General features: G+C 44.3%; 1 protein-coding gene and 1 pseudogene across 1 annotated transcript; one reads left to right on the forward strand and one right to left on the reverse strand.

Annotated features, from left to right (window-relative positions):
* Positions 1-18,805: 18,805 nt before the first annotated feature.
* On the forward strand, positions 18,806-19,884 carry LOC139834304 (uncharacterized; annotated as a pseudogene).
* A 723-nt stretch (positions 19,885-20,607) lies between these two features.
* LOC127330327 (pathogenesis-related protein PRMS-like) lies at positions 20,608-21,454 on the reverse strand. The gene has a single exon (XM_051356578.2). The coding sequence runs from the start codon at positions 21,314-21,316 to the stop codon at positions 20,741-20,743; it is 576 nt and encodes a 191-aa protein (XP_051212538.2). The 5' UTR covers positions 21,317-21,454; the 3' UTR covers positions 20,608-20,740.
* Between the last annotated feature and the right edge of the window lie 1,247 nt (positions 21,455-22,701).

A 22,701-nucleotide genomic window follows, 5' to 3' on the forward strand; every position in this document is an offset into this window, starting at 1 on the left:
GCATGAAGGTGACAGTGTGCATGCTACGTTAGTACTTGGTTTAGTCGTATTGATCTATCTTACACTCTAAGGTTATTTAAATATGAACATTGAATTGTGGAGCTTGTTAACTCCGGCATTGAGGGTTCGTGTAATCCTACGCAATGTGTTCATCATCCAACAAGAGAGTGTAGAGTATGCATTTATCTATTCTGTTATGTGATCAAAGTTGAGAGTGTCCACTAGTGAAAGTGTAATCCCTAGGCCTTGTTCCTAAATACTGCTATCGCTACTTGTTTACTGTTTTACTGCGTTACTACTGATGCGTTACTACTGCTTGTTTACTGTCCTGGGCAAAGCACTTTTCTGGTGCCGTTGCTACTACTTATTTATACCACCTGTATTTCACTATCTCTTCGCCGAACTAGTGCACCTATTAGGTGTGTTGGGGACACAAGAGACTTCTTGCTTTGTGGTTGCAGGGTTGCATGAGAGGGATATCTTTGACCTCTTCCTCCCTGAGTTCGATAAACCTTGGGTGATCCACTTAAGGGAAAACTTGCTGCTGTTCTACAAACCTCTGCTCTTGGAGGCCCAACACTGTCTACAGGAAAAGGAGGGGGCGTAGACATCAAGCTATTTTAAGGCGCCGTTCTTGCAGTGAGGAAAGGTAAAAGGTACTCACACTCCGGATCTCGGCTACTAAGCTATTTTCCGGCGCCGTAAGTACTCGAAGCTATTTCCTTTAGATCCTGCAATTGCATCTTTTTGTTTCTTGTTTACACTAGTAAGGCATAATGGACAACAATGAGCTTTTTACTCTATTTCCTGATTTAAGACATGGATGGTTTGATCCGAAAATTAAAAAACCCATGGAACATATTAATATGAACACTTTGAACACCATTGTTGCTAATGATATGGAAAATTCTAAGCTTGGGGAAGCTGGTTTTGATGAGCATGATCTTTTTAGTCCCCCAAGAATTGAGGAGAAAATTTACTTTGATGATACTTTACCTCCTATTTATGATGATTGTAATGATATTGGTCTTTTCGTACCGCCTGTTATGGAGGATAAATTTAATTATGATTACAATATGCCTCCTATATTTGATGATGAGAATAATAATGATAGCTACTTTGTTGAATTTGCTCCCACTATTACTAATAAAATTGATTATGCTTATGTGGATAGTAATAATTTTATGCATGAGACTCATGATAAGAATGCTTTATGTGATAGTTATATTGTTGAGTTTGCTCATGATGCTACTGAAAGTTATTATGAGAGAGGAAAATATGGTTGTAGAAATTTTCATGTTACTAAAACACCTCTCTATGTGCTGAAATTTTTCAAGCTACACTTGTTTTATCTTCCTATGCTTGTTACTTTGCTCTTCATGAACTTGTTTATTTACAAGATTCCTATGCATAGGAAGCATGTTAGGCTTAAATTTGTTTCATACTTGCCTCTTGATGCTCTCTTTTTGCTTCAAATACTATTTCTAGCGAGTGCATCATTAAAACTGCTGAGCCCATCTTAATGGCTATAAAGAAAGAACTTCTTGGGAGATACCCCATGTGTTTATTTTGCTACAGTACTTTATTTTATATTTGTGTCTTGGAAGTTGTTTACTACTGTAGCAACCTGTCCTTATCTTACTTTTGTGTTTTGTTGTGCCAAGTGAAGCCTCTAATCGAAGGTTGATACTAGATTTGGATTTCTGCGCAGAAACAGATTTCTATCTGTCACGAATCTGGGCTGTTTTCTCTGTAGGTAACTCAGAAAAATATGCCAATTTACGTGCGTGTTCCTCAGATATGTACGCAACTTTCATTAGTTTTGAGTTTTCTGATCTGAGCAACGTAAGTATTTATTAAAAATTCGTCTTTACGGACTGTTCTGTTTTGACAGATTCTGCCTTTTATTTCGCATTGCTTCTTTCGCTGTGTTGGGTGGATTTCTTTGTTCCATTACCTTCCAGTAGCTTTGAGCAATGTCCAGAAGTGTTAAGAATGATTGTGTCACCTCTGAACATGTGAGTTTTTGATTATGTACTAACCCCTCTAATGAAGTTTATGAGAAGTTTGGTGTGAAGGAAGTTTTCAAGGGTCAAGAGAGGAGGATGATATACTATGATCAAGAAGAGTGAAAAGTCTAAGCTTGGGGATGCCCCGGTGGTTCACCCCTGCATATTTCAAGAAGACTCAAGCGTCTAAGCTTGGGGATGCCCAAGGCATCCCCTTCTTCATCGACAAATTATCAGGTTCCTCCCCTGAAACTATATTTTTATTCGGTCACATCTTATGTGCTTTGCTTGGAGCGTCGGTTTGTTTTTGTTTTTGTTTTGTTTGAATAAAATGGACCCTAGCATTCTTTGTGGGAGAGAGACACGCTCCGCTGTAGCATATGGACAAGTATGTCCTTAGGCTCTACTCATAGTATTCATGGCGAAGTTTCTTCTTCGTTAAATTGTTATATGGTTGGAATTGGAAAATGATACATGTAGTAATTGCTATAATGTCTTGGGTAATGTGATACTTGGCAATTTTTGTGCTCATGTTTAAGCTCTTGCATCATATACTTTGCACCCATTAATGAAGAAACACCTAGAGCTTGCTAATTTGGTTTGCATATTTGGTCTCTCTAAAGTCTAGATAATTTCTAGTATTGAGTTTGAACAACAAGGAAGACGGTGTAGAGTCTTATAATGTTTTCAATATGTCTTTTATGTGAGTTTTGCTGCACCGGTTCATCCTTGTGTTTGTTTCAAATAGCCTTGCTAGCCTAAACCTTGTATCGAGAGGGAATACTTCTCATGCATCCAAATACTTGAGCCAACCACTATGCCATTTGTGTCCACCATACCTACCTACTACATGGTATTTCTCCGCCATTCCAAAGTAAATTGCTTGAGTGCTACCTTTAAATTTCCATTCTTCACCTTTAAAATATATCGCTCATGGGACAAATAGCTTAAAAACTATTGTGGTATTGAATATGTACTTATGCACTTTATCTCTTATTAAGTTGCTCGTTGTGCGATAACCATGTTTCTGGGGACGCCATCAACTACTCTTTGTTGAATATCATGTGAGTTGCTATGCATGTTCGTCTTGTCTGAAGTAAGGGCGATCTACCACCTTATGGTTAGAGCGTGCATATTGTTAGAGAAGAACATTGGGCCGCTAACTAAAGCCATGATCCATGGTGGAAGTTTCAGTTTTGGACATATATCCTCAATCTCAAATGAGAAAATTAATTGTTACTACATGCTTATGCATAAAAGAGGAGTCCATTATCTGTTGTCTATGTTGTCCCGGTATGGATGTCTAAGTTGAGAATAATCAATAGCGAGAAATCCGATGCGAGCTTTCTCCTTAGACCTTTGTACAGGCGGCATAGAGGTACCCCTTTGTGACACTTGGTTAAAACATGTGCATTGCGATGATCCCGGTAGTCCAAGCTAATTAGGACAAGGTGCGGGCACTATTAGTATACTATGCATGAGGCTTGCAACTTGTAAGATATAATTTACATGATACATATGCTTTATTACTACCGTTGACAAAATTGTTTCTTGTTTTCAAAATCGAAGCTCTAGCACAAATATAGCAATCGATGCTTTCCTCTTTGAAGGACCTTTCTTTTACTTTTATTGTTGAGTCAGTTCACCTATTTCTCTCCACCTCAAGAAGCGAACACTTGTGTGAACTGTGCATTGATTCCTACATACTTGGATATTGCACTTGTTATATTGCTTTGCATTGACAACTATCCATGAGATATACATGTTACAAGTTGAAAGCAACCGCTGAAACTTAATCTTCCATTGTGTTGCTTCAATGTCTTTACTATGAATTTATTGCTTTATGAGTTAACTCTTATGCAAGACTTATTGATGCTTGTCTTGAAGTACTATTCATGAAAAGTCTTTCCTTTATGATTCATTTGTTTACTCATGTCATTTACCATTGTCTTGGATTGCTGCATTCATTACATATGCTTACAATAGTATGATCAAGTTTATGATGGCATGTCACTCCAGAAATTATCTTTGTTATCGTTTACCTGCTCGGGATGAGCAGAAACTAAGCTTGGGGATGCTGATACGTCTCCGACGTATCGATAATTTCTTATGTTCCATGCCACATTATTGATGATATCTACATGTTTTATGCACACTTTATGTCATATTCGTGCATATTCTGGAACTAACCTATTAACAAGATGCCGAAGTGCCGATTCTTTGTTTCTGCTGTTTTTGGTTTCAGAAATCCTAGTAACGAAATATTCTCGGAATCGGACGAAATCAACGCCCAGGTTCCTATTTTGCCCGGAAGCAACCAGAACACACGAGAACTGCCAGAGAGGGGGCACTGGGCCCCCAGACCATAGGCCGGCGCGGCCCAGGCCCTGGCCGCGCCGCCCTATAGTGTCGTCGCCCCTTCGACCTTCTGACGCCGCCTCTTCGCCTATATAAAGCCCCTGGACCTAAAACCTCGATACGAAAAAGCCACGGTACGAGAAACCTTCCAGAGCCACCGCCATTGCGAAGCCAAGATCTGGGGGACAGGAGTCTCTGTTCCGGCACGCCGCCGGAACGGGGAAGTGCCCCCGGAAGGCTCCTCCATCGACACCACCGCCATCTTCATCACCGCTGTTGTCTCCCATGAGGAGGGAGTAGTTCTCCATCGAGGCTCGGGGCTGTACCGGTAGCTATGTGGTTCATCTCTCTCCTATGTACTTCAATACAATAATCTCATGAGCTTCCTTACATGATTGAGATTCATATGATGATGCTTGTAATCTAGATGTCGTTATGCTAGTCAAGTGAATTTTACTTATGTGATCTCCGGAGACTCCTTGTCCCACGTGTGTAAAGGTGACAGTGTGTGCACCGTGTGGGTCTCTTAGGCTATATTTCACAGAATACTTATTCACTGTTATGAATGGCATAGTGAAGTGCTTATTTATATCTCTTTATGATTGCAATGTGTTTTGTATCACAATTTATCTATGTGCTACTCTAGTGAAGTTATTAAAGTAGTTTTATTCCTCCTGCACGGTGTAATGGTGACAGTGTGTGCATCCGTGTTAGTACTTGGCGTAGGCTATGATTATGATCTCTTGTAGATTATGAAGTTAACTATTGCTATGATAGTATTGATGTGATCTATGCCTCCTTTCTTAGCATGAAGGTGACAGTGTGCATGCTACGTTAGTACTTGGTTTAGTCGTATTGATCTATCTTACACTCTAAGGTTATTTAAATATGAACATTGAATTGTGGAGCTTGTTAACTCCGGCATTGAGGGTTCGTGTAATCCTACGCAATGTGTTCATCATCCAACAAGAGAGTGTAGAGTATGCATTTATCTATTCTGTTATGTGATCAAAGTTGAGAGTGTCCACTAGTGAAAGTGTAATCCCTAGGCCTTGTTCCTAAATACTGCTATCGCTACTTGTTTACCGTGTTTCTTTGCGTTACTACTGCTGCGTTACTACTGCTTGTTTACTGTCCTGGGCAAAGCACTTTTCTGGTGCCGTTGCTACTACTTATTTATACCACCTGTATTTCACTATCTCTTCGCCGAACTAGTGCACCTATTAGGTGTGTTGGGGACACAAGAGACTTCTTGCTTTGTGGTTGCAGGGTTGCATGAGAGGGATATCTTTGACCTCTTCCTCCCTGAGTTCGATAAACCTTGGGTGATCCACTTAAGGGAAAACTTGCTGCTGTTCTACAAACCTCTGCTCTTGGAGGCCCAACACTGTCTACAGGAAAAGGAGGGGGCGTAGACATCATTCCCCCATGGACTTCGGGTTCTAGCTGTAGCTAGTTGGTACTCTCTCCCCTATGTACTTCAATACAATGATCTCATGAGCTGCCTTACATGATTGAGATTCATCTGATGTAATCGGTGTTGTGTTTGTTGGGATCCGATGGATTGTTACATTTTGATTAGTCTATCTATAAAGTTGTGAAGTTATTATTGCTGCAATCTTGTTGTGTTTAATGCTTGTCACTAGGGCCCGAGTGGCATGATCTTAGATTTAAGCTCTATACTTATTGCTTAGATTGTATCTACAAGTTGTATGCACATGTCTATGTCCGGAACCAAAGGCCCCAAAGTGACAGAAATTGGGACAACTAGAGGGGAAGGCTTAGATATGAGGATCACATGTTTTCACGGAGTGTTAATGCTTTGCTCCGGTGCTCTATTAAAAGGAGTACCTTAATTTCCAGTAGATTCCCTAGAGGCCCGGCTGCCACCGGCTGGTAGGACAATAGATGTTGTACAAGTTTCTCATTGCGAGCACGTATGACTATATATGGGAAACATGCCTACATAATTAATAATCTTGATGTTCTGTCTTAATGCTATTTCAATCCTATCAATTGCCAACTGTAATTTGTTCACCCAACACTTGTTATTGGAGAGTTACCACTAGTGTAGATAGCTGGGAACCCCGGTCCATCTCTCATCATCATATACTCGTTCTACATGTCATTGGAAGTAGTATCAACTATTTTCTGGTGCCATTTCTTCCATATTACTGCTACTGCTGCTGTGTTACTGTTACTACTGCTCTCATATTACTGCTGCTTTCACATCACCCCTGTTACTAGTGCTTTTCCAGGTGTGGCTGAATTGACAACTCAGTTGTTAAGGCTTATAAGTATTCTTTACATCCCCTTGTGTCGAATCAATAAATTTGGGTTTTACTTCCCTCGAAGACTGTTGCGATCCCCTATACTTGTGGGTTATCAAGACTATTTTCTGGCGCCGTTGCCGGGGAGGCATAGCTCTACTCATAAGTTCACCTAGGGAGTACACTCTACCTCTCTCTCTCTGTTTTTATTTCATTTTGTTTTGCTTAGTTTACTTTTCTCTAGTTTATTTGTGCTTAGTTTATTTCTGTCTACTATTATTTTGCCTAGTTTACTTTTGTCTAGTTTCTTTTTGTCTTGTTTTATTTTCCTCATATACCCTAAAATCCATAAAAATTTGAAAAACCTATAAATTAAAAACTGTTGTTATGGGAGAACCTACAACCTATTTGGAGCTTATTGAATTATATAATAATTATAGAGAATCAAGAACGGGTAAAGTTATGAGTGCTGTGATAGAAAAATTGAATACAATTGCTAAAATCTTGCTTAAACGCCATGATATAAACTGTTGCTCTAAACAGGATACTAAACATCTTAAATTTCAATGTGGCTTTAGTGAGGAAGTTTTAATTAAGAACTATAATTGGAATAACTATATTCGTTTTGGGTTCGAAGAGGTAGAACAATTTGTCATATTTATGGGAGCCTCTGAGATAGAATCCTTCATTGCTAAAAATTATGAAACTTGTGTTGTTTGTAAGGACCTTAAAGATTATGTCTCTTCTATCCTTAATTTTTGCATAGAAAGTTACAGCGATAATCCTTATATCATTGATTATAAAGAGAGACTCATTAATGCACAAGAATGCACTCACAGTTTGCAGGAACCAGTGGAAGAAGAAATTGATGAACCTGAAAGCTCATTGGATGAAAAAGAGGAGGAAATTGATGAACCTGAAAGCTCATTGGATGAAAAAGAAGAGGAGAGTGATGAACAAAAGGAGGAAGAATGGATTAGCTACCCATGCCAACCTTCTAATGAGAGTAACTCTTTATCTCTTACACTATTTGATTGTCCTCCATGCTTACCGAAACAGGATAAATGTTATGTTCCTGTGGATTCTCTTGAAATATTCCCTATGAGTAAAACTTGTGAAAATGATTATGCTACTGTTATTTATGATAATCCATGCTACTTTGATAAATTTTATGATAATGCTTTGTTTGTGCCTGATGTCGAAATGCATGGTACTAAAGAGTTCTGCTTGGCAAATGTTTATGATAAATCTCTAGATGATGGTCCTATGTTACTTGATAATATTAATTGTACTACTAATGAAAATGGGATTGGAAAGGTCTTGACTTTATCTAGGAGTCCCATATCTCTTGAGATTGATCAATCATCTTGTTATAGTATTGATAAAAGTGGATTCGAAAGTTTTAATCCTACTATTTTTGAGCTTGATAAAAATTATGTGTTTGTGGATCATGGAAAGTATGCTGCATGTGATAGTTATATTGTTGAGTTTGTTCATGAAGCTACTGAAAATTATTATGAGAGAGGAAAATATGGTTGTAGAAATTTGCATGGTACTAAAACACCTCTCTATATGCGGAAACTTTTGAAGTTGCTCGTGTTTTATCTTCTTATGCTTGCCATTTGGTTCTTCATGAATTTATTTGTGTACAAGATTCCTATGCATAGGAAGTGGGTTAGACTTAAATGTGTTTTGAATTTGCTTCTTGATGCTCTCTTTTGCTTCAACTCTTATTTCTTGCGAGTGCATCATTAAAATTGCTGAGCCCATCTTAATGGCTATAAAGAAAGAACTTCTTGGGAGATAACCCATGTGTTTATTTTGCTACTGTTTTGTTGTGTTTTGGAAGTTGTTACTACTGTAGCAACCTCTCCTTATCTTTATTTTATTGCAATGTTGTGCCAAGTGAAGTCTCTAATAGAAGTTTGATGCTAGATTTGGATTTCTGCGCAGAAACAGATTTTTTGCTGTCACGAATCTGGGTATGATTCTCTGTAGGTAACTCAGAAAAATCTGCCAATTTACGTGAGTGATCCCCAGATATGTACGCAACTTTCATTAGTTTTGAGTTTTCTGATTTGAGCAACGGAGGTACCTCTTAAAAATTCGTGTTTACTGGCTGTTCTGTTTTGACAGATTTTGTCTCTGTTTTTTGCATTGTCTCTTGTGGACTTTAAGTGAGGCTTTCTAGACGTGGAGAGCTGTAGCTAATGTTTTATTGAGTTCTTGCAATGTGTCACTACAGTACTAAAGTGGATTAAAGTTTTTTGAGTACTAACCCCTCTCATGAAGTTTATGAGAAGTTTGGTGTGAAGGAAGTTTTCAAGGGTCAAGAGAGGAGGATGATATATGATCAAGAAGAGTGAAAAGTCTAAGCTTGGGGATGCCCCCGTGGTTCATCCCTGCATATTTCAAGAAGACTCAAGCGTCTAAGCTTAGGGATGCCCAAGGCATCCCCTTCTTCATCAACTTATCAGGTTTCTTCTATTGAAACTATATTTTTATTCGGTCACATCATATGTTCTTTACTTGGAGCGTCTGTGTGTTTTTATTTTTGTTTATGTTTGAATAAATTCGGATCCTAGCAATCCTTGTGTGCGAGAGATACACGCTCCGCTTTTTCATATGAACACTTGTGTTCTTCGTTTTACTTTTAATGTTCAATGATAAAAGTTGGAAGCTATTGCATTTATTGCTATTTGGTTGGAAACAGAAAATGCCTCATATTGTCTTGAATAATTTGATACTTGGCAATTGTTTTGAGCTCTCAAGTAGGTCATGATTAAGCTCATGCATCATTTAGTTTAAATCTATTAGTGGAGAATTACCGTAGAGCTTGTTGAAATTGGTTTGCGTGATTGGTCTCTCTAAGGTCTAGATATTTTCTGGTAAAAGTGTTTGAGCAACAAGGAAGACAGTGTAGAGTTTTATAATGCTTGCAATATGTTCTTATGTAAGTTTTGCTGTACCGGTTCATACTTGTGTTTGCTTCAAACAACCTTGCTAGCCAAAGCCTTGTACTGAGAGGAAATGCTTCTCGTGCATCCAAATTCTTGAGCCAAAACCTATGCCATTTGTGTCCACCATATCTACCTACTATGTGGTATTTCCTGCCATTCCAAGCAAATACGTCATGTGCTACCTTTAAACAATTCAAAAGCTATTATCTCTTATTTGTGTCAATGTTTTATAGCTCATGAGGAAGTATGTGGTGTTTTATCTTTCGATCTTGTCATTTACTTTTGACAGACTTTCACAATGGACTAGTGGCTTCATCCGCTTATCCAATAATTTTGCAAAAAGAGCTGGCGCGGGGTTCCCAGCCCCCAATTAATCAACCTTCATTAATAATTCTCTTCACATGTTTTGCTCTGATTCATCAGTAAGCAACTTAATTTTGCAAATAGACACTCCTTCATGGTATGTGAATGTTGGAAGGCACCCGAGGATTCGGTTAGCCATGGCTTGTGAAAGCAAAAGGTTGGGAGGAGTGTCAACCATAAATAAAACTAAAATACATGTGTAAACAAAAGAGAAGAGGGATGATCTACCTTGCTAGTAGAGATAACGTCCTTCATGGGAGCCGCTCTTGAGAGTCTGGTTGATGAGGTAGTTAGAGTGCCCACTATCATTCGTTGACAACAACAAACACCTCTCAAAACTTTACTTTTATACTCTCTATATGATTTCAAAACTTAAAAAGCTCTAGCACATGATTTAATCCCTGCTTCCCTCTGCGAAGGGCTATTCTTTTACTTTATGTTGAGTCAGTTTACCTACTCCTTTCCATCTTAGAAGCAAACACTTGTGTCAACTGTGCATTGATTCTTACATACTTGCTTATTTGCATTCATCATATTACTTTGTGTTGACAATTATCCATGAGATATGCATGTTGAATGTTGAAAGCAACTGCTGAAACTTATATCTTCCTCTGTGTTGCTTCAATGCCTTTACTTTGAATTATTGCTTTATGAGTTAACTCTTATGCAAGACTTTTGATGCTTGTCTTAAAAGTACTATTCATGAAAAGTTTTGCTATATGTTATCTATTTGTTAGCAACTATAGATCATTGCCTTGAGTCACTGCATTCATCTCATATGCTTTATAATAGGATGATCAAGATTATGTAAGTAGCATGTCACTACAGAAATTACTCTTTTTATCGTTTACCTACTCGAGGGCGAGCAGGAACTAAGCTTGGGGATGCTGATACGTCTCCAACGTACCTATAATTTCTGATGTTCCATGCTTGTTTTATGACAATACTTACATGTTTTGCTTGCACTTTATAATGTTTTTATGCATTTTCCGGAACTAACCTATTAACGAGATGACGAAGGGCCAGTTGCTGTTTTCTGTTGTTTTTGGTTCCAGAAAGGCTGTTCGGGCAATATTCTCGGAATTCGACGAAATCAACGCCTAGAACCTTATTTTTCCCGGAACCTTCCAGAAAGTCAGAGGGGGACCAGAGGGGAGCCCTGGGGGCCCCACACAACAGGGCCGCGCGGGCTCCACCCTGGCCGCGCCGGCCTAGTGTGGGAAGGCCCCGTGGCCCCTCCGACTCCGACTCTTCGCCTATTTAAGCCCTGGTGACCTAAAACATAGATACAAATTGACGAAACTCCAGAAAGACTCCAGGGGCGCCGCCACCATCGCGAAACTCCAATTCGGGGGACAGAAGTCTCTGTTCCGACACCCTGCTGGGACGGGGAAGTGCCCCCGGAAGCCATCTCCATCAACGCCACCGCCTCCATCATGCTCCGTGAGTAGTTCCCCCATGGACTTCGGGTTCTAGCTGTAGCTAGTTGGTACTCTCTCCCCTATGTACTTCAATACAATGATCTCATGAGCTGCCTTACATGATTGAGATTCATCTGATGTAATCGGTGTTGTGTTTGTTGGGATCCGATGGATTGTTACATTATGATTAGTCTATCTATAAAGTTGTGAAGTTATTGTTGCTGCAATCTAGTTGTGTTTAATGCTTGTCACTAGGGCCCGAGTGGCATGATCTTAGATTTAAGCTCTATACTTATTGCTTAGATTGTATCTACAAGTTGTATGCACATGTCTATGTCCGGAACCAAAGGCCCCAAAGTGACAGAAATTGGGACAACTGGAGGGGAAGGCTTAGATATGAGGATCACATGTTTTCACGGAGTGTTAATGCTTTGCTCCGGTGCTCTATTAAAAGGAGTACCTTAATTTCCAGTAGATTCCCTAGAGGCCCGGCTGCCACCGGCTGGTAGGACAAAAGATGTTGTACAAGTTTCTCATTGCGAGCACGTATGACTATATATGGGAAATATGCCTACTTAATTAATAATCTTGATGTTCTGTCTTAATGCTATTTCAATCCTATCAATTGCCCAACTGTAATTTGTTCACCCAACACTTGTTATTGGAGAGTTACCACTAGTGTAGATAGCTGGGAACCCCGGTCCATCTCTCATCATCATATACTCGTTCTACATGTCATTGGAAGTAGTATCAACTATTTTCTGGTGCCATTGCTTCCATATTACTGCTATCTCTTCTGTTATTCTTTGTTACTACTGCTCTCATATTACTGCTGCTTTCACATCACCCCTGTTACTAGTGCTTTTCTAGGTGCAGCTGAATTGACAACTCAGTTGTTAAGGCTTATAAGTATTCTTTACCTCCCCTTGTGTCGAATCAATAAATTTGGGTTTTACTTCCCTCGAAGACTGTTGCGATCCCCTATACTTGTGGGTTATCAAATACGCATCGAGGAAAGAGAGACGATCGCAGCCTGCTGTGGAGTCGACTATCTGGTCGATACGGGGCAGCGGGAAGTGATCCATTGGGCTATGCTTGTTGAGGCTTGTGTAATCGATACACATTCGAAGAGCTGTCGTATCCTTCTTCGGCACCATGACTGGGTTAGCTACCCACTCGGCTTCCTTGAGCTCTCGAATGAATCCGGCCTTGCGGAGTCGATTGACTTCTTCGCCAATAGCTTTTCTTTTTGGTTCTGAAAAGTGACACATTGTCTGCTGTATGGGTTTGGCTTTGGGGTCAACATTGAGGGCATGCTCATCGAGTTCCCTGGGAATACCTGGCATGTCGGATGGCTCCCATGCAAATATTTCCCAGCGCTCACGGAGGAACTCGATGAGCGCACTTTCCTATGCGATAGTAAGATCTGCCGAAGTGTTGACTGTTTTCTTCGGGTCAGAAGGGTGCACTTGTTGTTTCTTTGCCTCCTTTGCGACGTCGAATTCATCGGATCTCACGTTCCGATTATCAGCTGGTGGCTTCGTGTGATCTGTAACAACATCGAGTGCATTGAGCTCTTCCTTAATGCCAAACTTCGAGGCGATCTTCTGGAAATCCCTGTCGCAGTTATCAGAACGAGAAAAACTTCCGTGAACGGTTATTGTTGTCCCGTTATTGCCTGGCATCTTCAGCTTTAGATATGCATAGTGAGGCACCGCCATGAATTTGGGAAAGGCTGGTCTGCCGACGATGGCATGATATTGAGATTCCCAATCAACCACTTCGAATTTGAGCTTCTCCTTTCTGAAGTTGCTAGGTGTGCCGAAAACTACATCCAGTGATATTTTGCCAAGGGGATAAGCGGGTCGGGTCGGGATGATGCCGTGGAATCCTGTATCAGATTCTTTTAGCATATCAACCGTTAGTCCCATTGCCTTCATTGTGCTGGCGAATAACAAGTTCAGACCGCTTCCTCCATCCATGAACACCTTGCTCATGTTGTAACCTCCGATCCGTGCTTCAAGAACTAGGACAGCGTAGCCAGGTCTTGGAACGGCTTTCGGGTGATCCGCCTTGCTAAAAGATATATTTTGGTCTGACCAGTCGATATATTCGGGCACCTCAGTCATAGCAACCTCTGCGTACTTCACCTCTCGCAAAAACTTCTTAGCTTCTCTCTTTGAAAAACTAGTTTTATGGATCATGTTGACCTGTCCTCGAGATGCTGGGAATACTTCGGTTGGTACATACATGTCTCCTCCTTCTGGTATGGATGGCTCCGATGGGTAACTATAGGATGCCACCCTTTTTTTCCACCGGGTGAGCTTTTGCTGCTGTCTCGGCCCTAAGATCATCGCAAAACTGCCGAACTTCGAGGAACTGTCGACAATTTCTAAGCAGATGAGTGGATTTTTCAAGGTTATCCTTCGGGTGGATGTAAGAATGCAAGTAGCACGGTGCTTCAAGCTACTCCGTGGTCGATAGATAAGGTGTGCAAAGACGGTTCTTGTTCGGCTGCACGTTGTGATATCCTCGTTCATACTGTCGAGGGCGAGTCGCAACTCGCTCTTCTTCTTCGCGGCGTGAATCCCTTCGTCTTTTCCTTTGCTCCTCTTTGCTGCCAAAACCGCTTCGACTGCCCTCTCCAATGTTCCCAGGCAGGACCTCCAAAGCTGTTGTTGGCGCGATATCGTCTGGAACCGAAGTTCTTGGGCTTGACGCGCTTGAACTAGGAAGGCAAAGAAACCCTCTGGAATCGATGATGAAGTGGACACCACCGAAAGTAGTATCCATGTTGCCGCGCGACTCCGCGAAGATCGGATGCGATGCCTCAGGGCGCGGTGTGAACTCAAAGGATCCGCAACGAACCGAGTTTCTTGGACTTGGTGGCGTTGGTGATTCTAGTACGAACGCTGCAGACGTAACTGGAACTGCCGATGACTTGCCTTGTGCCGACAGGGTTCCCACAGACGGCGCCAATTGTCGAGGGTACTCCTCGGCAATGCCCTCCGTTTGGGGCTTAGGGTAGATGGAATCCTGTAGGCTGACACGAGACCGGTTATCAAACAAGCGGGGAGAGCGATTTACCTAGGTTCGGGGCCCTCAATGAGGTAAAACCCTTACGTCCTGCCTGTCTGATCTTGATTATGAAAATATCGGGTTACAATGGGGTGCCGAAGGTTTCGGCTATGATCTCGTCGAGAGACTAAGTTCTGCAGGGACCTAGCTCTAGTCCTGCGGTGGCTATGAATACTATGATTGTGTGTGTCCTCGGCAGCCTCTCTCCTGGCCCTTGTATTGGGAGCCAGGTCTCGAGAGATCTGTCCGGGTACGACTAGGTTACAAAGAGTCCTAGGTCTAAACTTTCCTTGTATTCTTAGTTTCCTTGTCTTGTTCTTCAAGAATTCTTCATCGAAACCGACGTAGTGGCCCACCTGGCCATCGAGTGCCTTCATGGGCCCCTAGTTGGGCCGCAAGAGGTAGTGCAACATTAGTTACCCGAAGGGTAATGCCCACGTTAGACGCGCTCCTCCCGGCGGGCCACCTCGTACTCTCGCACCTGGCGGACTTCGTCCGCCTCCTCCCGGTCTTGGTCGGAAGCGAGCGCGGGCCTCCGCCTCGCTGACGGCCTTGGTCTGCGCAAGCACGGCCTCCTCCTCGTCGCTGCCGTGGAAGTAGTCGCCCGCCGAGATGGTGGGCGACCGCACGGGGACGAGGTTGTCGTCGTGTCCGCGACGGGGAGCCGCGGTGCGCGGCTTGAGCCTCCGGATGAGGAGCCCTCGCTGGCGTTGGCGTACCTGGCTAGCTTCCCTGGGGGCGTGAGCCCCCAGTTCGTCCACCGGCGGGCGTTGCGCTTGCGCGCGCCCTCCGATCCGTTCCATTTGCGTCGTTCCGCGTCGGTGCGGAACACGGGCGGACGCGGCGGCGAGTCCACGCCGCGGCCTTGGGAGCCGCCACGGGAGCCATCGCACCGACGAGGAGGGTGGATCGGTGGCTGGGGTTTGCACGATTGCTCGTCGGAAACGGGAGTGGAAGCGGTGGAGGGAGCGGAAGCGGCGAATGGGAGTAGGGTTTGGAAACCGAACTCTCCTCCGCGGCCCCTTTTAATACGGGGCGACCGGCCGATTTCTCGGGGGCCCGAACTCGTTATACGGGCCAGGCCGTGAGTTCAGGCTCCGTTCTGGCCCAGTTTCGGCCCGAACCCCTATTCTCACCGGAATTATTCAGTTTCGGCCGCGAGTTCGAGCTCTGCTAGAGATGCTCTAAGAGCTCCGCTTCCTTGCCGCTAGATACATTTTTGTTCAATATAAGAGGTTTACAATCAATAACAACACAGAAAAAATAAGCTGTTATATAATCACTTATAGATATCATTAAGTTTAACAAAGTTTGGATTCATTGGTCATGGTAGTATTATGACTTACTAATTGCGCTTAATTATTTTAGAATGTAGACTAAAGTAGACCTGAGGGAGTAGGCAAATTAGCACTCCGTTGAGTGATCGTATTTGGTAGGTAGAGGATGGAAATATCATGTTTGCCCCAGATCTATAGAAAATAGTCAGGCGTTTTCAAAGGTTTGGCGCCAAGTGTCGCTTTGTCCTTGTTGTCTCAGTGTCGGCTTCTCTCACGCGGATCTAGTGAGAGGTTTGCATGGTCGTCAAATATCACAAGAAGAAGTTAAAATGAGATGTAAACAAGAGATGATGGGTGGACTACTGAGCATTTTGTCCTTATAGACAAATGAAAATTTTGAATTAAATATCTTGAGATTCGTTACGAAGTGTTTTTACAGTAGCGTTCCGCGCATGGAGATCTTTAAAATTATATCTCATGTTGATAGATTTTGATGAACTTATTTTTGTACTTCTAAATATACTTCATAGTAGCTTGAGTCTTAGTGCTTTTGTTTACTCACATAATAAGCGTTACAATGTACTACTCCCTCTATCACGGATTACTTATGAAAGATTTATCTAGATATGCATGTATTTAAACGCATTTTAATATAGATACATGTAAATCCAGACAACTTTGTGACACCAAATTCAAGATAGAGGAAAGGTTGTTTTTTGTTTTAAGATGTTTTGTTAGGATATTTTTACCTATTAAAACATCTCGTACTTCCTCCGTCCATAAAGGATATCTTAAGAGTGTAATGTCTCTCTTTTGCAATCATTGATGACATGTCTATTACACTACACTAGAGCACCTCCACTCGAACGGAAAATGGCTAGATGAACCGAGCGGCATATGATCCTGGTGGAAGTCGGGCTATCATTGGTTCAGGAGTGCAGGACCACTAAACGTATCGACTGCAAGATGTTGGTATTAATTATGTATCTAACATTTCACAATAGAATGGTTAGCTGGTCCCGAGCAGACAGGTAGTGTCCCACGCCTGAACTTGACAGTACAAAACGACTTGTGAGCCTAGGACCAACAGCCAATTCAGTCCAACAGGTAGAAAACGGCAAGTTTTTTACCACCAATGTTTTTTTAAAGATTCGTGACTCGTGAGACCCCAGAGCACAATCCTTGCACTGATATCTCGCCTCTCGCCCAATGTATCATGCTCATTCCGTCCAAGATCACCATTGATCTGCAGCAAAACCCAGCACATCGATGTTGGAGCCGGTCTTGATGCCGAGGCTGGTGAGCCCGGCGAATCAGCTCGTCTAGCAATGGAAGAAGGGCTTCTGGCTCTGCGCGAATGCCGCCACCGTGGCCCGCGTCGCCACATTCTGCGCCTGCATCTATCACCGCGTACGTGCGCAACAGCCTGCGCATGTCCAACAGCTTGTCGAAGTAACGGTCGCGTGTTCGCCGTCCACGCCAGCTCGGTCGCGAGTTCATCGTGCCGTACACGGGCAGCATGCTTCCATTCGCGTCCGGGTGGAACCGCTCCTGGAACTCACGACGGTGAGCCAACCCACCTGCTTCATGCTTATCTAGGTGTGCTCGAGCAAGTATGTACCGGATAGGGTGACGAGGTCGTTCAAGGTGAGACCCTTGCAGGCGAAGGTGGCCGCCATGGCATCGGCGGAGAAGCCTGATGTTTCTTCTGACATTGGACGTCGCTAGGGAGACGCGGCTGTCACATCACTCAAGGGAGACAGGGACCGACAGTCTCCTCTGACTCACCTCTGTTTCGGGGTGCAGCGCGCGTTGGGGGCGGTTAATGGGGATGTTCGAGCTCGTCGCACCATTGACATACGGAGTGGACATGCACTCTTGGCACTTTGGCAGCGAGCGCCCTGCCCTTCTCTCCCACAGCCAAGGATGGATGCTCCTGTGGTTGCGTAGACGCTGATGTTCGTAGACGCTGTGTACATCTTTATGATACCTTGCCGTGGTACTGGTACCCTTGGGGTGGCCTGCCGGCTGCCGGTGTCGGCAGTGTGCGACGGCGGACCAGAGTGCTAAAAAGAATGGAGAATGGTTGGGGAAGAGAAGAGGCACGTCCGGGCGTGTAACAACGTAGTAAAAAAGTTACTCCATGAGACGTGCGGGGTCCACGCCTGTCCCAAAGCCGCACGGTCCGGCTTTCTACAGCTGAACCCGTCATATGGCAGACGTATTCACACTGTCTGGTGCATATAAGTCCATTTTACCAATGATTTCGTTGTGAATCACCGGCCAACGGGAGAACGAGTTCAGGCCGGTGCATGTGCCGCCCGGTTCTGAAACTCCACTCGAACCCCCTACTTTATATCCGACTAGTGGGTTTTAGGAGCTATTTAACCTTAGGGGTCAGAGGCCTAAAAGTTGATGCGCCCTAGCTCCTATATGCTTGCATGTGCATGTGAGAAGATAGAGGAAAGATTCCTGCTTATAAGGCTGGTGCCAACGCAGGCGGTAGGAGGGGCGGTAGCGCCGGCGTCGGGGCGAGAGGGAGGCGAGAGGGGGGCGAGACGAGAGCGCGGGGCGGTGACGCGGGCGCCCGGCGGTAGCGCCCGCTACCGCCGGCCGCCCGCGCCAGGGCGATAGGGGGGCGAGAGGGGGGCGACAGGGAGGCGGCAGCGTTGGCACCAGCGGGCGATAGGCGGGGCGAGAGGGAGGGGGTAACGGCTAGCTGAGGTGGCGCGATCTGATTCGTCCACCTCAGCTAGCCGTTGGGGTAGCCGTTGCTGGCTCAAAAAATTCGAAAAAATGTCAAAAACCCCAAAATTTCATCCCCACCCCCTATAAATACCCCCCCATATGGTTTCACTCATTCCACACCTTACTTCATCTCCTCCACTCCTCTCAACGCGTCTAGCAGCAGTTCGAGCGACGGAATGGAGGGTGATATGATCGGTGCATTCCAGGCGGAGTATGAGGAGGCGATGCTCAACGAGGAGGCGGAGCCAAGACGGCCGCGACGCCGCCGACAGTTCATCAGGCGTGATCGTCTGGGTGCCCACGATCGGCTCTTCGAGGACTACTTCGCCGACGACTGCAATTATCCTCCGAGCTTCTTTCGGCGAAGGTATCGGATGAGGCGATCCCTTTTTCTGCGCATTGTGGATAGATTGGGTGAATACTCTCCGTATGTCACCCAAAGAGTTGATGCTCTCAACCGTGCTGGTTTTTCTCCCCTACAAAAGTGTACTGCGGCTTTGCGTCTGTTAGCTTATGGAGCCGCTGCAGATACGATAGATGAGTGGCTTAAGTTAGCTAGACAAACTTCATCAGATTGTCTAGATAGATTCTGTGAAGGCATCATTGACTGTTACGGGGAACAGTTTTGCCGTCGACCAAATGTCGAGGATACTCATCGTCTGTTAGCGAAAGCCGAGGAGCGTGGCTTTCCGGGCATGTTAGGGAGCATCGATTGCATGCATTGGCAGTGGAGGAACTGCCCAGTGGCGCATGCCGGTCAATTCACAAGGGGAGACATCAAACACCCTACCATAATCTTAGAAGCCGTTGCGTCGTATGATCGTTGGATCTGGCATGCCTTTTTTGGAGTGGCCGGGTCGAACAACGACATCAATGTACTCAACCAGTCGCCGTTGTTCACTGATGTGCTTAGGGGAGAAGCACCCATAGTGAACTTCACGGTGAATGGACATTAGTACAACTATGGTTACTACCTTGCCGACGGCATCTACGCCTCCTGGCCGGTGTTCATGAAAGGTGTTACTCTTCCACAAAGTGAAAAGCATCGACTGTTCACTGCTGCTCAATCGGCTTGGCGCAAAGATGTCGAGTGTGCCTTTGGAGTGCTGAAGGCTAGGTTCAACATTCTAGCAGTTCCGGGACGCTCCTACTCGAGGCGTACTCTTGGGTTGATCATGCGTGCATGTGTCATTCTGCACAACATGATCATCGACGATGAGCGTGATATAAATTTGGAGAACATCTATGAGACAGTTGATTCCAATGTCGGCCCTGCGATACACAACCATGCACCACCAAGCCTAGCAGCCAGGATTCAGATGGACAACGAAATGAGGGACTCACCGATGTATACACAGCTCCAGCATGATTTGATTGAGCATGTGTGGGCTAATGCCTAGTATGTAATTTTTTCAAATTTTTATGTAATTTTTTTTTATAATGTAATCGGTAACAATTTTAGTTGAATAAAATAATTTTCTTGCATTATTTTGAATGTTGTAATCTGAAAAAGAAATGCTAAATGTCGAGGAGAGAGAAAAGCTGATGTGGAGGAGAGAGAGGTGAGAGCTGACACTATAGCCCGTGCACTGGCACCGTGGGGTGAGAGTGAGGTGAGAGTGAGGAAAAAACTGACGTGGCAGGCTGTACTGTGCTGATGCATTGGCACCAGCCTAAGGCTGCCGGTAGGTCAGTTATGTGAAGAGAGAACAAACTACCATTTGCATGCACACCGGCGCCCCCAAAGCCTCCCTAGGGCCGGGTTTTGATCAAGGGCGCAAGATTAAATTTGTTATTTGGGGTGGGGGTGGTGACCGGCAGGACTTTTTTTTTGTCGTCACCGCGCTCCCATTTTAGTTTCTTTTTAGCCTTTTGAGAGGACGAGCGAGTTGCTTTTAATTACTTCTAATCGGTCCGTGCAAATGGGTCATCAAAGGCAAATCCTCCATCCGTCTTAAAAAGAGTTGCTCAAGTTTTTTTAGGTACGGATGTATAGACATATGAACGTTTTTTTTTTTTTTTTTTGGAACGGAAGGAGTACTTGATTTTTGGAAGAAAAAGAGAAACGAACTGAGGATATACGTTGTGCCGGGAGAGAGATTCATGCGAATCGGGTATACAACTGAGTCGAGGAGTTCGTGCTGAATAATGACCAACAACGATGACAAGCCGAACGCCTTCTTGCACGGACCACATATTATTCGGACATCTCAATCACCTCAGGTACGTAGCTTCCGTGTATATATACAGATCAAATCAGTATGGCGGCACGCCGGCGTAGTTCCCCCGAGGGAAGTACCTGCACACACCCACGGTGTCACGGCTGCTCCGGCAGGTGCGGCGGGCGCAGCCGAGCTGCGTCGTGGTGTTCCACACCACCTGCCTGTAGGACCGGCACTCCTCGCCGGGCGCGCACGCGTCGGCGCCGTGGTCGTACCACCGCCGCTCGTACACCCACGCGCCCGCCACGGCGGCCCCGTCCTGGAACCCGCCGCCCCAGTAGGTGTTCCCCCCGTAGAACCGGTCGTTGTCCCACTTCAACGGCGGCGAAAGCTTGCACTGGACGCCGAGCGCCTCCGCTTTCCGCTTGGCGTCCAGCTCCAGCGTCGCGTTCCACGCCAGGGGCGCCACGCCGACCGCGCGGCGCGCGTCGTTGTGCACCTGCAGGAACTGCGCCGCCGCCGGTACGCGTCTGGGGGCCGCGACGGTGACGCCGTTGTCGTTGTTGTTGTTGTTGCCGGGGGTGTCGATGGCTCCGGCCGGCGATAGCGAGGCCAGTGCGAGTGAGAAGATCGCGACGCAGGCGACAGGAGCCATGGCGATCTGCTGCATTTTGTGACTTCAGAGTGCGGCTTTGGTAAAGCTTGCAGAAGAATTGCCGTGATTATATAGGACTGAAGGAGTATGCGTTCGATTAAATTGTGCGGGTCACGTAATTAACTTGCAGAAGCGTTTGGATATTACAGTAGTTTGATGGGTAAGCGGGAGTTTGGATTCTTGAGAGTTACTATGTGATGAGTAATAAACTTGAAGCGTCCATTTTATGAGAAATGGTTTCTCCGGAATTTCACTGTGGCTCCGGAATGTACCATGCTAGAAAAAATACTACCTCCATCCTAAAAATAAGTGTCTCACTTTTATTATATATGTATCTAGAAAAGATTGAAATACTTATTTTAGAAAGGAGGGAATGTTACTTATACCCATTTTATACACATAGAAATATATCTCCATCTCCATCTCCATCTCCACTACTTATAAAAGGGAGAACTTGGCAGGAAAATCAGATCTTAACCGTCCATACACATCAATCAAATGGTTAAGATTCACCTGTTCTCCCCACCCTCCAGCCCCACAATTCACGCACCTTTCCATCGGGAGGCTCCATCCTGGCTGGCTGGCGCAGTCCATGCCGGAGGAAAAAGGAAAAAATAGACTTCCTCACACGATCGAGATAGCGACCACCCAGTCTTTTTGATATAATGAAATTATATTGTTGGAACGAGCATAAGTGTGTTATATAAGATGTGCTTAGTCTATACGTGGGTTGCACATGCACACTTACTAGTAACGGAATATATTGGAGGGATGAGGAGGAGAGCGGACACTAAGCTCGCTACTACATTGAGAAAAGGTTTATAATCTTGGTTTTAAAGTTTCAAAAACTCCAAAAGTCATGCGTGCAGTCAAGGTGTATTTTACTTGTGTGCAAAAAATTGATAGGAAATAGCTTATACTCCATGCTAAAAAAATGACAAAAGTGTATATCTGGTATAGTGTAGTGAACGTGGCAAAAAATTTAAGCTTCCAAAATTTGTCATATTTGTCATTTTTTCTGAGCCCAGCAAGCAAGGTATTTGTATTGAAAATTTCCATAATTGTAGCGTAGATAGTTGAGTGCATCTTTATTTTTTTATATTATTTTGAAGCTTTAAATCAAGTTTTTGAATTTTGAGCTCTTATTACTCAAGTTACAAATGTTATTATTTTCGGATGGGGACCTTATAATCTCCATCCCATATAAAATTTTCGGATCAAAAAATTTCCATACCCACACTATTAGATGAACTCCCCACGAGTCTACGGAAATGAGCCGCCATGTCATCCCAATCTTGGATGCTTGCTTCCAGGGGCGGAGTCAGACCCCGTGCCACCAAGGCCATGGCCCAGGGCGTGGAGGTGCCGTAAGCCGCAAGTCCTTGTATCAGCACTGTTTC

This window comes from Lolium perenne, unplaced genomic scaffold (assembly GCF_019359855.2).
Source record: "Lolium perenne isolate Kyuss_39 unplaced genomic scaffold, Kyuss_2.0 unplaced26, whole genome shotgun sequence".
NCBI lineage: Eukaryota > Viridiplantae > Streptophyta > Magnoliopsida > Poales > Poaceae > Lolium > Lolium perenne.